General features: G+C 36.0%; 1 protein-coding gene across 2 annotated transcripts in view; it reads left to right on the top strand.

Annotated features, from left to right (window-relative positions):
- LOC123877386 (dihydropyrimidinase) overlaps positions 1-16,964 on the top strand; it is a 51,183-nt gene that overhangs the window by 10,333 nt on the left and 23,886 nt on the right. The window contains exons 1-2 of one of the 2 annotated variants that reach the window (XM_045924110.1): positions 12,993-13,119; positions 14,760-14,854. In XM_045924110.1, the coding sequence (XP_045780066.1) occupies positions 13,075-13,119; positions 14,760-14,854 (140 nt within the window). In that variant the 5' untranslated portion in view covers positions 12,993-13,074. Of the gene's footprint in view, positions 1-12,992; positions 13,120-14,759; positions 14,855-16,964 lie in introns of those variants that run through there. The other variant, XM_045924111.1, reaches the window with a different exon arrangement.

Below are 16,964 nucleotides of genomic sequence, written 5' to 3'. Positions count from 1 at the left end.
GTCTTTGCCTATTCGTTACTGTCTATTAACTACCTATTCTGCACTAATAAATAAACATCGGAAGCAAATTGATCAAATTTAACAATCAATTGAAGTAACGCCTGCATATCACGGTACTAATCAGTGATCAATTTGAAGCTGTTTTGTGAATACAATTTTTGGAGAGGACATTTCTTAAACATAGTAAGCTATCGCTTTCTATATTTACGGTCTCTATTCGGTACAATCAGTATTCTTAATTCTAAAATATATAAAGCAAAAATGTGGTAGTATCGGACAAATTGAAAATTACTTTATTTTTTTTGAAAACATGTTTGAGTTTTAATTTACCGACTTCTTTATATATTGCTTGAAGATGATAGCCATAAGTTTTTAAAAATCCCGTGGGAAGTCTTCGATTTTGTGGAATAAAAAGTAGCCCATGTGCATCTCTGGGATGCAAGTTATTTCTGTATCAAATTACGCTCAAACCGAGTGGTGAAAAGACTCGCATTGACGGCCGTATTCACAATCATTATTATGAGGTCTCACAGACCACAGTGCGCTCGAACGCATAGTGTACGTTCCACCAATCAATCGGATCATTGTAAATTGACGTGATACAGTAATCTGATTGGTGGAACCTACATTGTGCGTTCGAGCACACTATGAAACCTCATAGTAACATTTGTGAATACGGGTGAGAGTATTAATATCTATTATTTCTGATTCCGGTAGCAAATTTTTTTCAGACAATTTTTTTCAGGTTTCAGGTTGGGTCAGATCACAAACATACACTATGCAGTCTTTCTAGTATACAAGGCTTAAAATGCAAATTCGAAGATAGGGAAGATACTATCAAATGGGGGAAAACTAACTGACTCATACTGTTACGAATAGGGTGAATTTTAACTTAGCAGACCAATTTACCAAAATTGTTTGTTAATAATTGCAGTACATAAATCCACAGAAATGTCTGCTGTGTTTTGAATTAGGGGAGCTTTGGGTTTTTGCCAAGCTTACTAATATGCCGAAACTTGGGGGAAAAAATTGCCAACTACCTTTAAACCTTTTTCTCTCAATTTATTGAAGCTAAGGTAAAATATACGTAGGTAGTACCCATGCCATTAACCCTTTGCTACCAGATTGACATTCAAAGAGTGAGCTTGCACCCGGACATACACTATTTATTGTCCTGGAAAATCAGAGTTCCCACGGGATTTTCAAAAAACCTAAATCTACGTAAACGAAGTTCCAGACATCATAATATAGGACAGATATCCCGGAGATCGATATAGGCTTCTTTTTATCCCGAAAAATCAAATAAAAAAAATCAAAAATCAAAAAAAAAACCCGCGGGATATTCAAAACCTAAACCTATTCAAATGATGTCGGCATTTACCTACTTAGTTAAAAATATTTTTAGGTATTGATAGCTGGAATGCTCTCAAATCTTGTTTTGCCCATTTTACTTTTTTGATATTACAGGCGAAGTCACAAGCAACGGTTAGTTTTTCTTTGTTTAGTCATCAATATTCTATAGGTATATACCTAATGTGCTTATAATAGGTATTATGGTCAAGAGTCCATTGCGCGATGCCTATAAACGGTCGCATCGCTTTTGTGATTCGACCTTGCCAATGACTGAATACAATACCTACTCATTCATGCATGTGGATTAATCCAGACTGTTTTGGATGAATTAAAAAACGTGCTTCGAAGTAAGTCTTTAATTCTTTATCACATACATACATACATACATACATACATACATACAGACATAGGTCTCTTGTAGGGACTCGTTTCCAGAGGCTCGTTTGATGTCATTTGTCCACTTAGGAGGATCTGCTAACGATATGCTTTTCGGTTTTGTGGGTAGTTCAAAAGACAAAGACAAAGCATTTATTCAAAATAGGTAACATGGTACTCTTTTTGATAGTCAGAATTGTTAGATTTGTAAGACGATATAGTGGTGATAATTAATTAGTACGTAAACTTGAAACTAAAGCTACGAGGGTTCCAAACGCGCCCAGATCTGAGAAGGCCACAACAAATTCAGCCGAGTATTCTTTTTACTATCACATTTAATTATTGTACTATTAAGTATTCTTTTTTCCACGTCAATAACAGGGACGCAAGCTATCTCGGTACCTTTCATACAAATCGGTTAAGCGGATGGGTTTTTAGGAATCCCGTGGGAACTCTTTCATTTTCCGCAATAAAAAGGAACTAATGCCCGTCCCCGGGATATAAGCTAACCCTGTACCAAATTTCGTCGGAATCGGTTAAACTGTTGGGCCGTGAAAAGGTAGCAGACAGACAGACAGACACATTTTCACATTTATAATATTAGTACTGTGGATTCAATAAAATGCAAAATACCTATTAGGTACTTCGATGACTTTCACATAATATTCATAGCTCTGTAACTATTATCTTTATCGGGCATTTAAGTGCGGGATGAATTACGTTACAGATAAAGTCGTAAAGAGTAAAGCGTCCACACTCGATATCGCTGATAATAAAAATGCATGTGTTTACGACGGATCGACAGTTTATATCTTTCGGCAGAGTGAAATAATCAGATGCCCTTGGATATATACTTTACTAGCTGATGCCCGCGACTTCGATCGCGTGGATGTATGTTTTTTAAAATTCCCGTGGAAACCCTTTGATTTTCCGGGATAAAAAGTAGCCTATGTGCTAATCCAAGGTATAATCTATCTCCATTCTACATTTCAGCCCAATCCGTCCAGTAGTTTTTGCGTGAAGGAGTAACAAACATACACACACACATACAAACTTTCTCCTTTATAATATTAGTGTGATCTGAAATTCTGAATGATCATTTGTTGTATGTTGCCACGTCCAATCAGATTGGCTGCGGAATCTCTTCTGGAGATTCATCACACCCCCTGTTTCGCTGGCAGAGGAATATCTAATGGGGCCTGTTGTGGATTTTTAGCACATGGTTTTTCAACTCATTTATTTGAGTTGTGGGGTTTCTTCTCTTGTTGGGGAAAATAATCCTTGTAATATTTCATTTATGGCGGAGGTGTTTTGGGTATTTAGCAGTAAAAGTTAGTTGTCATCCTATATGCCTTTCATTGACTTATTTTACTCAACAATTAAAAAAACTGTAATTCATTAATTACGACCGATTATTGCATTATCTTAGCCAAGCTTATTTTGATGGATTATTAGCAGTCAGTGGGGAATACCGACAGACGTGAAAACATAAAATTATGAAATAACGTTGTTTTTTTTTTTTTGGATTTTTTAAAATTAATTGTAGTAAGTATAACAACAAGCATATAATCTGCAGTGCAGAATATACGAATATGATATACTTGAAACATAATATGAAGAGGGGCCAACGGCTTTTAGCAATCAAAATATTAGTTCCGTTATCTTGGCAAGCGTACAACGAAATTTAATACGTGACAGTTCACCTTTCAACACAAATAATATCCTCTTGGCAGTTTAACCTGCCTGCATTTGACTTGTATTGTATTCGAAATGGGCTGAAATTCTACTGAATTGGTATGAATGAATTGCAATTTTTATATAGGTTACAATTAATTTTGCTTAATTTTGTAAAATTGAATACTTATTGATGTACCTATATATCTAGCTGTTGGGAAACCCAATAAAGAAAGTAAATAAAAAAAATATTACATCTGTGTAAGTATAGATGATTGCGAATGCTCATGAGGTGTGTAACATCTGCCAACCCAAAACGTCACTTCATGATGACCACGACCGCTCTGCCAAGAGTGTGACGACAAAGAAAAAGAAGATAGATCATTGAAAAGCGGCGACACCGTAGTGGTTAAAACTTCGGCATCCTATTCGGGGTCTGGGGTTAGATTCCGGGTACGCACGTCTAACTTTGTAACGTAGTTAAATGCGTAGTGAAGAAACCTGAAAAAAGAGTTCTCCATAATATTCTCAAGGGTATGTGAAGTGTGCCAATCCACACTTTGTCAGCATGGTGGAATAAATTCTAACGAATATCTTCTTTTTTTAATAACAATAGAAAAGTTATGCATTTGTTTGTTTGGCCTAATTTACCCCGACCGCTTTTAAGTGTTATTGTGTCATGAAAATGGAGTTCCGTATTTTGAAGATGTCTATTTTGGAGTTATACTAATCTGTGCCGTACAATATTATTAGCCGATTCCTGATGCATCGTCCGCACGGACTTAAGTTTTTTTAAAATCCTGTAGAACCCTTTGATTTTCCGGGATAAAAAGTATCCTATGTCCGTCCCCCAGAATGCGAGCTATTTTCTCTCCTTGACGAAACCGGTTTGTCAGTCATGGCTTAGGAAGTGAAAGATAAAATACAGACAGGGAATTTTGCATGTATGAGAAGGAACCATGGAAGGAACTCATTTCGCTGATTTCGATGATACCCCACATCATAAGTCATAACCATTTTTTGGTAAAAAAATGATAAAAGATCTTCGAAGATTGTGCATGGAACTCCTCAACTGATAGTCGTAAATTACTCGTAAAATATAATTTAGTATTTTTAAAGATTGTTTTTCTAAATTATTGTTTTTATAAGTAAACAACATAACTCATTGCCTAAATAAGTACCTACTATTACGAGTATAACTTAGATATAACTATAACTATATATAACTCAGAGTATAACTCAGTATAACATCACTTGAAAATACATATTGTATGTCTTATATTCTCCCCTAGCAACGTTATTACATTAGTGAGGTTCTGGGAGGGGAGAATAGAGTCTGACTCAATTTACCCCTCCGGCTCCGTGCCCGCATTCTAAGTGTTTTTCTGTCTGGGTATAAACCATAATGGGAGTGCAGTCACGTTTTAATTAAAACTGTCTATGGACTCTATGGAGTAACTATGGTTGTAATCGTTAAGGCATGAACTTGAGGATCATACGGGACATGATGGGTTTATCAAATGATGAGATGTCTGTCATTTATTATTAAATAGCTTATGCCCGCGACGTCGTCTGCGTGAACTATATAAATATGTATTAAATTTCAAACCCCTATTTTATCCCCTTGGGGATTGAATTTTCAAAAGTCCTTTCTTAGCGAATGTCTACGTAATAATAACTATCTGCATGTCAAGATTCTTCAGCCCGATTCGTCCAGTAGTTTGAGCTGTGCGTCGATAGATCTCAAGAGCTCTTGTAAAAGTTAAACGTAGAGATGCAAATGAAAATGCCGGCAAAAGCTATTACATAACTAGTGAAGAAATAAGAAATCTGAGAGAAACGAAGCTCTTGTTGTATTGATAATCTAATTTGCATGTTTCCACTCAATAATAATCAAAAATTAAAGCGTGGGAGTTAGTCATGTTTTAAAAACATCATGGCGTCATTCATAACCTCATGTTGTGAATTACGTAATGTCTCGAAGCCAAGTGGTCAATGTGCCTAACTCTGTATAATAGCCTAAATGTGGAACTAAGTACTTAATTATGTGTTCATGCGAAAATTCGTTAGGTAGGTACTTAGGACGCGACATCAAAGGACTCGCGGGGAGCCGCTAAATTCAGGCGATATAGGTACCTACAAGATCGTGGAGTTTGCAGTCGTAGGTCTGTGTCCAGCAGTGGACGTTCTATAGGTTGATGTCTGACGACATACCTAAGAGACATACCTACCTTGTACATTATGAACAAATAAACTTATAACTTAACAAATATAAATTAAAAATTTATAACACCTCCGACAAGTGAGGGTTACAGTAACCAGAAAAGAGCTGATAACTTTCAAACGGCTGAACCGATTTTCTTGGATTATAGCTAAAAACACTCGATCAAGCCACTTTTCAAACAAAAAAAAAACTAAATTAAAATCGGTTCATTAGTTTAGGAGCTACGATGCCACAGACAGATACAAAGATACACACGTCAAACTTATAACACTTTTCTTTTTGGGTCGGGTTTGGGTTTAGAATATTATCAGAAGTAGATGTCTGACGGCCTCCCTGACGTAGTGGTAAGCGCTTAGAATTTCATAATTTCTCTGGTCTGGTCTGGTGGGAGGCTTCAGCCGTGGCTACTTACCACCCTACCGGCAAAGCCATGCCGCCAAGCGATTTAGCGTTCCGGTACGATGCCGTGTAGAAACCAAAGGAATATATGGGTTTGTTGAAAACTGTCATACTCCTTTCAGGTTCGCCCGCTTCCATCTTAGACCGCATCATCACTTACCACCAGGTGATATTACAGTCAAGGGCTGACTGAAATAAAAATATACTTCACATATCTTCGTGTAATTATTTTTACTAACCCCCGACCCGAAAAGAGGGGTGTTATAAGTTTGACGTGTGTATCTGTGTATCTGTCTGTGGCATCGTAGCGCCTAAACGAATAAACCGATTTTAATTTAGTTTTTTTGTTTGAAAGGTGGCTTGATCGAGAGTGTTCTTAGCTATCATCCAAGAAAATCGGTTCAGCCGTTTGAAAGTTATCAGCTTTTTTCTAGTTACTGTAACCTTCACTTGTCGGGGGTGTTATAAATTTTTAATTTACACTTGTTGTCAAACATCCAGTACAGCAGCATAACGTTCGAACGTTCCGGCGACATTTGGTTTCGAATTTTCAATACTTTGTAGCATTCGGCTTACTTTCTAAATAGATGCACGCGGCAGATAATGTTCTAACTTCAAACCAATAATACATCTAACTGTTTTTAACCCCCGACCCAAAAAGAGGGGTGTTATAAGTTTGACGTGTGTATCTGTGTATTTGTGTGTCTGTGTATCTGTTTATCTGTGTGTCTGTGTATCTGTGTATCTGTGTATCTGTCTGTGGCATCGTAGCGCCTAAACGAATGAACCGATTTTAATTTAGTTTTTTTTGTTTAAAAGGTGGCTCCATCGAGAGTGTTCTTAGCTATAATTTAAAAAAATTGGTTCAGCCGTTTAAGAGTTATCAGCTTTTTTCTAGTTTTCTTGTAGAAAAGAAGGTTAGATAACCGTTAGGTTCATAATATTATGTCAATAGACAAATGTCAAGCTGTCAAGATGGACGTTGCCTAAATACATAATTATTTATTTGAAAATGATGTTTTGGAAAACTCAAATACTTTGGATCGTCGGGGGTGTTATAAATTTTTAATTTACACTTGTATACTCAATAGTGGTTAGACTCCACTATCGGGATTCGGCAAATGACAACAATCGTATCCTGGTTTCAGTTCCTGGCAGGAGCAATTTAAGAATTTATAATTTCTAAATTTCTCAGGTCTAGTCTGGTGGGAGACTTCGGCCGTGGCTAATTGCCATCCTACCAACAAAGCTGAGCCGTATACCGGTACGATGCTGTTAGATATTTGCCAAAACATATAGAAAATGCTCCATAAATGATATTAAATATATTATTCAAACTCTTTATATTATGTCATGAACTTAGGCTAGGTCATGTCAATCAACACTTCACAATAGAAGGAAAAGTCTGCTTGACTATTTCCCTGTAATCTTGTAACAAGTCGTAACAAAAGCAGGTTGAAACTAATAAAAGTGTATATGTACACGCACCTAAGGTCAAAGGCCTTTTATAGAAAAAAAATACAATGCATATGGCGGAACGATTATGTGAAATGTCATCGTTTCTTGCATCTGCAATTACAATTACATGTAATTACGTATTTTCTACTGCAGTTGTCAGTATATTAAGCACCGTCCAAACCAGCGCGACAAAAGCGACAACGAAGTGAAAGCGTCAGCCGTGTGGCGTATCGCCACGATATTGATGGCGCTATGCCTACGCGACTGTTTAGTCGCGTAGATATTGTATTTATTAAACTTTTAGAATATACAGGGCATTTTAGTTACATTCAATGCCACAAAAACCACAGTCGATTTTACCGGGTACTGCGTTTACTTATTATCCATACTAATATGATAAACGCGAAAGTGTGTGTTTGTCTTGTTTGTCTGTCTGCTACCTATTCACGGCCCAACAGTTTAACCGATTCTGACAAAATTTGGTACAGAATTAGCTTATATACCGGGGACAGACATAGGCTACTTTTTATCCCGGAAAATCAAAGAGTTCCCACAAGATTCCTAAAGACCCATCCGCTCAACCGATTTGTATGAAAGGTACCGAGGTAGCCTGCGTCCATGTTATTGACTTTTTGTCCCGGAAAACCAAACAGTTCCCACGGGATATTCAAAAACCTACATCCACGCGGACGAAGTCGCGGGCATCCTCTAATAGTAATATGATAAAACTATGAGAACCAGCATAATGACAAATTGGTAAGATAGTTACATAATACTTAATCTATTGGGTAGATAAGAGAAATGTGCAGCTCGACGTGTAACATCATGAACATCGAATCCGGCTGCAGTGATCCATAGCTGTAGGTAGTTAATTATTACACACTATACAGGTTGCTCCAAAAAATATTTTTTAAGGTGCACGTGTGGATACGCGTCGCGCGTGGAACGCAACCCGCATTCATAACGCGCAAGTGTGGCTGTAGCTTTACATTGTAATTACATATTTTCTACTGCCATTGTCAGTATATTATATACCATGTACGTTTGACGCGTCTCATGTTTTTGACAGGTGATGATTTATACTTTATATTTTAAATACCTATTAGAGTGGAGAATGCTCTATTTTTCCCCGTTACTTTCCTTTATGCGATGGGAGAGTTGTCATTGTAAATTACATGACATGTGTCATTTACTTACTATCTTTACGTTCACGTTGTTTATTCATTTATGATTTGTACTTATTTCAAATTTTCTATGTATTGTAAAAATGAAATGTATCTGAAAATTTAAAGAAGTAGGTATGAAATACTAAAGCAAAGTAACACGTAAGTTTCAATACCTACTAATATAACTTATAACAATAATATTATGCTTTTTCAGTGTTTAAAAGATTAAAAAAAAAACATGTTTTGTATTAGGATATAATATTATATTAATGCATATGCGCTTAAACGCGTTTTAGACCAAGTGTCAAAAATACCTAAGTACGCTGCGTCGTCATTGCATAGGTACTCTTTAAAAATATTATCTAGAAATAAGTACCTACATGAACAATGAACATGCTAAAAAGTAAAAATGCTATAACAAGTAGGTACAAGTAAACAAAATCGCATATGGCTACCGCACTAATCAAATGGAAACTGTTATCGAGTGTGAAAGTAGTATATTTTCTCTCGTTCTAGTTTTTCTAGTTGACCAATAACTGCAGTTTTTATTGACCGCGACTCGTTTTCATCTAACCAACTATTCCAAAACGAGAGAAATGATTTCTAACGCGTATTCTGAATATCGATTTTATTATTCAAATTTCCAATTAGTAGTATGTATATGGTAATTTATTTTTCACCAATTGTCTTTTAAAGTTCAAGGACCAAGGCACATTGACAATACAGTCGAAGTGTATAGACGAGTCTTTTTAACCCCCGGCCCAAAAAGAGGGGTGTTATAAGTTTGACTATGTGTATCTGTGTATCTATCTGTGGCATCGTAGAGCCTAAACGAATGAACCGATTTTAATTTAGTTTTTGTTTTGTTTGAAAGGTGGCTTGATCTAGTGTTCTTAGTTATAATCCAAGAAAGTTACTGTCGGGGTGTTATAAATTTTTAATTTACACTTGTAAATTATCTAAATGTTTCATTGTAAACCTAAAAATTGCGAACTATATTCGAATTCCCTGCGTTCGGCAATTAGTGTCGACCAATGTGTAAACACGGTTACCGAATTGCACCAAGATCGTTTGATATTTTACCTATTTAAAAAACTACTAAATTAAATAGGTAATTATGGAATTAGAAAAACTACTAAAGTCGGTACGCCAAAACATATTACACAATGGAGATAAAATACCCTTAAAACTTTTAAAAAAAACGCGTCGCTTCGCTTCAACTCTATACCAATATGCCTTGAGCCTATAATTTTCCAATCTGTCAACCAATTGATGACCATTGATCAATCAATTGGTTAAATACCTTAAGAGGGCTCTCTCCGTCACTCGCTCCATACAAACGTAGTTCCAATTTCATTTGAATATTAAGCAACCAAAGTCCATGAAATTTTGCAGACATATTCTAGAAACTAATATCTATGTCTGTGGTTTTCCAGATTTCTGTTAAAATATTCGGTTTCAAAGTTACGCGGTCTTAAAAATTTACATACAAATCTTTGAGCCCCTGTAATTTTAAAACTACATATTTTTAGAAAAATCTACACCACAGACACAGATATTAGTTTCTAAAATATGTCTGCAAAATTTCATGGACTTTGGTTGCTTAATATTCAAATGAAATTGGAACTACGATTGTATGAAGAGAGCAGAAGCGAGTGACGGAAAGAGCCCTGTTAAGTACCTATTTAACAGGGCTCTCTCCGTCACTCGTTTTATACCATTTCATACAATCGTAGTTCCAATTTCATTTGAATATTAAGCAACCAACGTCCATGAAATTTTGCAGACATATTCTAGAAACTAATATCTGTGTCTGTGGTGTTTTAGATTTTTCTAAAAATATGTAGTTTTAAAATTACAGGGGCTCAAAGATTTGTATGAAAATTTTAAGACCGCGTAACTTTGAAACCGAATATTTTAACAGAAATCTGGAAAACCACAGACATAGATATTAGTTTCTAGAATATGTCTGCAAAATTTCATGGACTTTGGTTGCTTAGTATTCAAATGAAATTGGAACTACGATTGTATGAAATGGTATGAAACGAGTGACGGAGAGAGCCCTCTTAACACTTAGCTAGTATAATATGGGAGTGCGAATATACCAATTAATCGCATCTTTCAATTAGTCAATCAATTTGATTATCATGTGTAGAGGTGTAGATATATCTCAGATGTTTATCTTTATGTAGCTTCTCAGAATAGCTTGCACTTGAGGCAATATTTTTAATTAGTGAAGTGTTTTAATCTATACCTAAAGACTCCGTCGTTAACAGTATTTAATTTTTTTCAATGAAATGACACAATTATAAAATGAGAAGATGTTATGATGTTTTACAATAGTTAAGCGCCACTCATATTCTACTTTATAGCATGCAAATATGTATAGTAGGTAGGACCCGTACTCATCAGCAAATCACACTTATATTATAAAGGCGAAAGTTTGTATGTGTGTGTGTGTGTATGTTTGTTACTCCTTCACGCTAAAACTACTGGACGGATTGGGCTGTTTAGAATGGAGATAGATTATACTCTGGATTAGCACATAGGCTACTTTTTATCCCGGAAAATCAAAGAGTTCCCACGGGATTTTTAAAAACTACATCCACGAGGACGAAGTCGCGGGCATCGGCTAGTAAAAAATAATTATTTACTAGCTGTGCCCGCGACTTCGTTCGCGTGAAATAGTGACTTTTCGCGCTTTATATAGCCACGGACGCTCAGGCGCGAGGCGCCGTGATTCTTTAAATTGACATAACTTTTTTATTTATGAACCGATTGACATGAAATAAACACTAAATCCTAAGTTAAGCTTACTACAATATATTAGTGAAAACCGTATCTAAATCAAATAAGCCGTTTCTGAGATTAGCGTGCACAAACACACAGACAAACAGACAAAAAAAAAATTAATTACAATTTTGGGTTCGGCATCGATATAATAACAACCCCTGCTACTTTTTTTTTATATATTTCCATTGTACAGACACCACTTTTCTACAATTTTATTATATGTATAGATTGATGAGATGATGAATGAAACAAGTCAAGTGATATTATAATAAGAGTTGAAGCTAATAATATGTCAGATTATACATCTATTGTTTTATTATACTTACTTATATTTTATTACTTCATTTACTGGTACCTACGTACCTACATAAGAATTTAAACAAATTGTTTAAACATTAACAAAAGCACTCAGTAATTTATAGACCAGGCCAAAAATTGGTAAGGCAAGACAACCGCAACGCAAACCGATTTTGATAATATTTATATTGGATATTTACAGTGGATCTAACCAATCTGTCAACATGTGTATTTTAAAAATATTTAAAAATATTGTTTTTTACAGGTATTGCTAAATGTTGGAAAATAAAAATGATGACAACAGCTGTGGCGTAGATCTGCATAATGCTTGCATGATCACTTTCCGATATGTTAATATCGATGATATGGTAGACTAGCTGTGCCCGCGACTTCGTTCGCGTGGAATAGCTCTCAACGCGCTTTATATAGCCACGGACGCTCAGGCGCGAGGCGTGTAGTACGTACTTTGTACGTTAAGAGGGCTCTCTGCGTCACTCGTTTCATACAATCGTAGTTCCAATTTCATTTGAATATTAAGCAACCAAAGTCCATGAAATTTTGCAGACATATTCTAGAAACTAATATCTATGTCTGTGGTTTTCCAGATTTCTGTTAAAATATTCGGTTTCAAAGTTACGCGCTCTTAAAAATTTTCATACAAATCTTTGAGCCCCTGTAATTTTAAAACTACATATTTTTAGAAAAATCTAAAACAGCACAGGATTCTGCAAAATTTCATGGACTTTGGTTGCTTAATATTCAAATGAAATTGGAACTACGATTGTATGAAACGAGTGACGGAGAGAGCCCTGTTAAAAATGTTCGCCGATTGACATAACTTTTTTATTTATGCACCGATTGACATGAAATAAACACTAAATGTTAAGTGAAGCTTACTACAATATATTAGTGAAAACCGTATCTAAATCGAATGAGCCGTTTCTGATATTAGCGTGCACAAACACACAGACAAACAGACAAAAAAAAATTAATTACAATTTCGGGTTCGGCATCGATATAATAACAACCCCTGCTACTTTTTTTTATATATTTTCATTGTACAGACACCACTTTTCTACAATTTTATTATATGTATATAGATGAATAGGTAGAAATGAGCTATATCGCTGAAGCGAGCTATCGATGAAAAGAGACATTGCCGGTTATCGACTTCCCACTAAACAATAACAACTAGCAAGTTAGGGAGTGCACCTTCTATTTTCGGCGACGCATTTTCAGTTTCAGCCGGCGACTCACGCACGCCACGACGCCATCTTGGCTGTCCGGTACGCGGATTTACGTATTCCGTATTATTTTATACCAATCTGTGGTAAAATGGCCGCTGCAGGAACCAATTCTTTATCCGGGATCAATATAAAAGTGAGATTTTGTTATCTGTGCTGGTTATTGTATTTAAAAATCGTAGGGAAAGACGGTATTCGAAATATTTGCGCATTGAATCATTGCACCTAATAAAGTAACGTGTTTTGCAAAAGGACAACTTCGATTAGGGCTTAGGAAATCAGACAGTGTCTAAAATCATCAACATTTAACTTAATTCCTTTAAAATCATTTTTTTTTAGATTTATATTCCTTGCCAGAGTTGTTCTTCTGTTCGTCTTCTTCTGTTGCTGTATTGTCAATCGTATATTTTTTAAGTTACTTATTTTTAACCCCCGACCCAAAAAGAGGGGTGTTATAAGTTTGACGTGTGTATCTGTGTATCTGTGTATCTGTCTGTGGCATCGTAGCGCCTAAACGAATGAACCGATTTTAATTTAGTTTTTTTTTGTTTGAAAGGTAGCTTGATCGAGAGTGTTCTTAGCTATAATCTAAAAAAATTGGTTCAGCCGTTTAAGAGTTATCAGCTCTTTTCTAGTTTTCTTGTAGAAAAGAAGGTTAGATAACCGTTAGGTTCTTAATATTATGTCAATAGACAAATGTCAAGCTGTCAAGATGGACGTTGCCTAAATACATAATTATTTATTTGAAAATGATGTTTTGGAAAACTCAAATACTTTGGATCGTCGGGGGTGTTATAAATTTTTAATTTACACTTGTATTATTAATTTTATAAGTGGCAATAGGCTAGTGGTTAGAACTACAGCCTCCTATTTATGGGGGGCTTAAAGTTCGATCTTGCGACCCCAACTTTTCGGAGTTATGTACGTTATAAGCAATTAATATCACAAAGCAATCGCTTTACCGGTGACAGAAAACACGTCCTAATAATGTTTTCAAAGGTGCCAATCCGTAATTGGCTTGCGTGGTGGACTATGATAACCTTCTCATTTAGAGAGGAGACCCGTACTCAGTAGTGGGCCGGCTATGAGTGATGATGATTTTTATTTTTATCACCTATTTTTATTAATTGTTGTGTTTTGGGACTTGTGTGCTTGTGTTTTGATAAAAACAACACGAACCGTGGATACGAAACCTTAAAAAGTTTGTTGCAAAGTTATAGTATTCAAACCTCGATGATTAAAGTTTAAAAGGTAAAATTTTAGTCCAAAGTTGAAAAAACCCCAACTTGTGCAACCCATTTTGTATTGATAGACAGTCAATCGTAAAAAAGTCATCACATCAATCATCACTTAAGATAATATGAAAAGATGTCATCTGGTAATGTACCTACCTATATTATGTAGTAAATTTTTTTGAATTTTGGTATTTCATAAACCGAGTTGAGAACAATGGATCAATCACGATTGGATTGGAGATAAGGACTTATAAATATTTACCGTGCAACGTTTCTTTACATATTTCTTTCAGTTGAAAACTGTTTGATTTCCATCTGTTTTAAGAACAAATCTAGCGATTTTCAGTTATTTACACGTACTCCGTACTCCATTGGTGTATTTTATATTGTAGATAACGGATACAAACCACGATTAATAAAATTAAACCACGATTATGTCGTTAAACGACGAAATAAGCTTTAAAAAGCATTAGTGCACTGATGTAGTTGGATCCGAGTATTTTGAAAATTGGGAATTCACCTTTATTATCATTTGTTCCAGAGCTCTCAAAATCGGCTGCTGATTAAAAATGGACAAGTGGTCAACTATGACGGGATGGAAGAAGCCGATGTCTACATCGAAGATGGAATCATCAAGTAAGTGGATCTTCAAAAACACTGACGCAAGTCCAATCATCATCATCATTATAAACCATCGCGAGCTTACTACTCAGCATGGTAAACGGAAACGTCCGATAAAAAACGATCTTTTGGGCTATGACAAGTGTTTTGATTCATCTAATCTGTCACAGAAATAAAATTTGATGACTGAAATCGTTGGACCCCTTTCAAGCAAGCAAAGTAATAGGCTAAATATAGTCCGGTTTATAAAAAGAGGTCAGATCTAAAATATTCACACTTCGCGGTGATTGACGTTTCAGTGTGGTTTATTATGTGGAACAGCTTTCTTCCTCCTTCGATCGATATAAATAGATTTAACTATGTTTTTTTCAACTATATGGTTATAGTAATATTGAGGATTGAGGAAGTGTGTTGATAGAAAAATTTCTCATCATTTATGATATAAGACGTTTAATGTACGTTAAACTACTCCGAGACTTTAATGTTAGTCGTATGGGAACTTTGAAGTTTCAGCTTATTAATAGCTCGTTCACACAGGCTGCGTTAGCGTTGCGTAAGCGTAGACGTAGCGCGTATCATTGCGTTGTAATGTATAGAACTGTATGAAATATAACACACCGCTTGCGTAAAGCGTGGACGTATGCGTAACCCGGTGTGTTAGGGTTTTACGCGCGTCACTACGCACGTGTCACGTGTACGCAATTGGAATGAATCGGCCTTTAATGGGGTAGATAGAAAACAAAATAGGCTAGGTAGAGAATTATAGGTACTGATAGGATTTTTCTCCGCGTTCTATTCCATATAGCGGAACCTCGTGAGCCCTTCACAGAATGGTAGGGGGTTTTCTTGGATAATAATACGGTGAATTCCCAAGTCCCTTCCGCATATTATATCACTCGACTGAGAGAACTATTTCAACTATGTTTCCTACTAGGTTTAACGGACCTGTTAGTGAATAATAAAGGGGTCCAACAGATTAACGTGCTCTCCGAGGCACAGATGGAACGAAACGGTTAAATCCAGTCACTGAATTAGGTCAACGTTGCTTAACCATCACAATCAACTGATATGCGCTGACACAGTTTAGGCCACACGTCCTATTTAGTTATGGGAAAGGTAATCAAGCTATTTCGGGATGTAAATAGTAAACATGACTTCCATGTAACAGAATCATTAGCTGTTACGTCATTAATTATTATTAGCATTAGAAACGGTTAAATCGCGTGTGGCGATGAATTAATGAGCGGGAAAAAACAACGAAAGTTCCAAGCGACTTGAGGAAACGTCGATCATACCAATAACTTGAGATCCGGAACGTATTAGGTTTTTATGGATTGGTGAGAGGTTAAGTTTTTTTACATTTGATTATGAGCTCATCTGGTAAATGAAAGATTCACGGTTTCATAAACAAGCGTCAGCTTATTTATTTGATGATTAGTTGTCCCATCCCGGCTGTGCTTGAGTCGACTTTTTTAAATCGGTGAAGGGGTTGTGTTTCCAACAACCCTGAAATACGTATTTATTCATTTATTCATTCATTTTAACCAAAATTGCAAATTTACCAATTTTTTAGATAAAACTTTGAAAAATTACTTTGATACATACTTTAATCCCCTATTTAACCCCTTTAGGGTTAGAATGTACAAAAATATTTTCTTAGTGACCTATGTCGTAGAGAAAACTCTGTCACAATTATTTCAAGTTTCTAATCCCAGCAATTTAGGCTGTGCGTTGATATGATAGATTAGTCTGTCAGTCCGGATAAGTTAGCCCTTATACAAGGAACTACCTACAAGCTTTATTCGCTGTGATCCGCCAACTATGTAGTTTCTACACGGCATTGTATCGGAACGCTTAGTCGCTTGGCGGCACGGCTTTTGCCAGTAGGCTGGTAGCTAACCACGGCCGAAACCTCCCACCAGACCAGACCAGAGATTTAGAAATTATAAAATTCCCTGCCGATAATCGAACCCGGGACCCTTTAATAAGACTACAGCGCCTACTACTGCGCCAGACGGTTTCTAAGATGCGTTTGCATCTTAAGAGACGTGTCTTTCAATGAATTGCTAAAAGACTAGTCTCCTTCAGCACTAGTACGGGTTGTTGTTGCAAATAATTAGAAAGA

This window comes from Maniola jurtina, chromosome 23, assembly GCF_905333055.1.
Source record: "Maniola jurtina chromosome 23, ilManJurt1.1, whole genome shotgun sequence".
Classification (NCBI taxonomy): Eukaryota; Metazoa; Arthropoda; class Insecta; order Lepidoptera; family Nymphalidae; genus Maniola; species Maniola jurtina.
The sequence above is the reverse complement of the archived record's forward strand: the minus strand, read 5'-3'. Positions and strand labels throughout refer to the sequence as shown.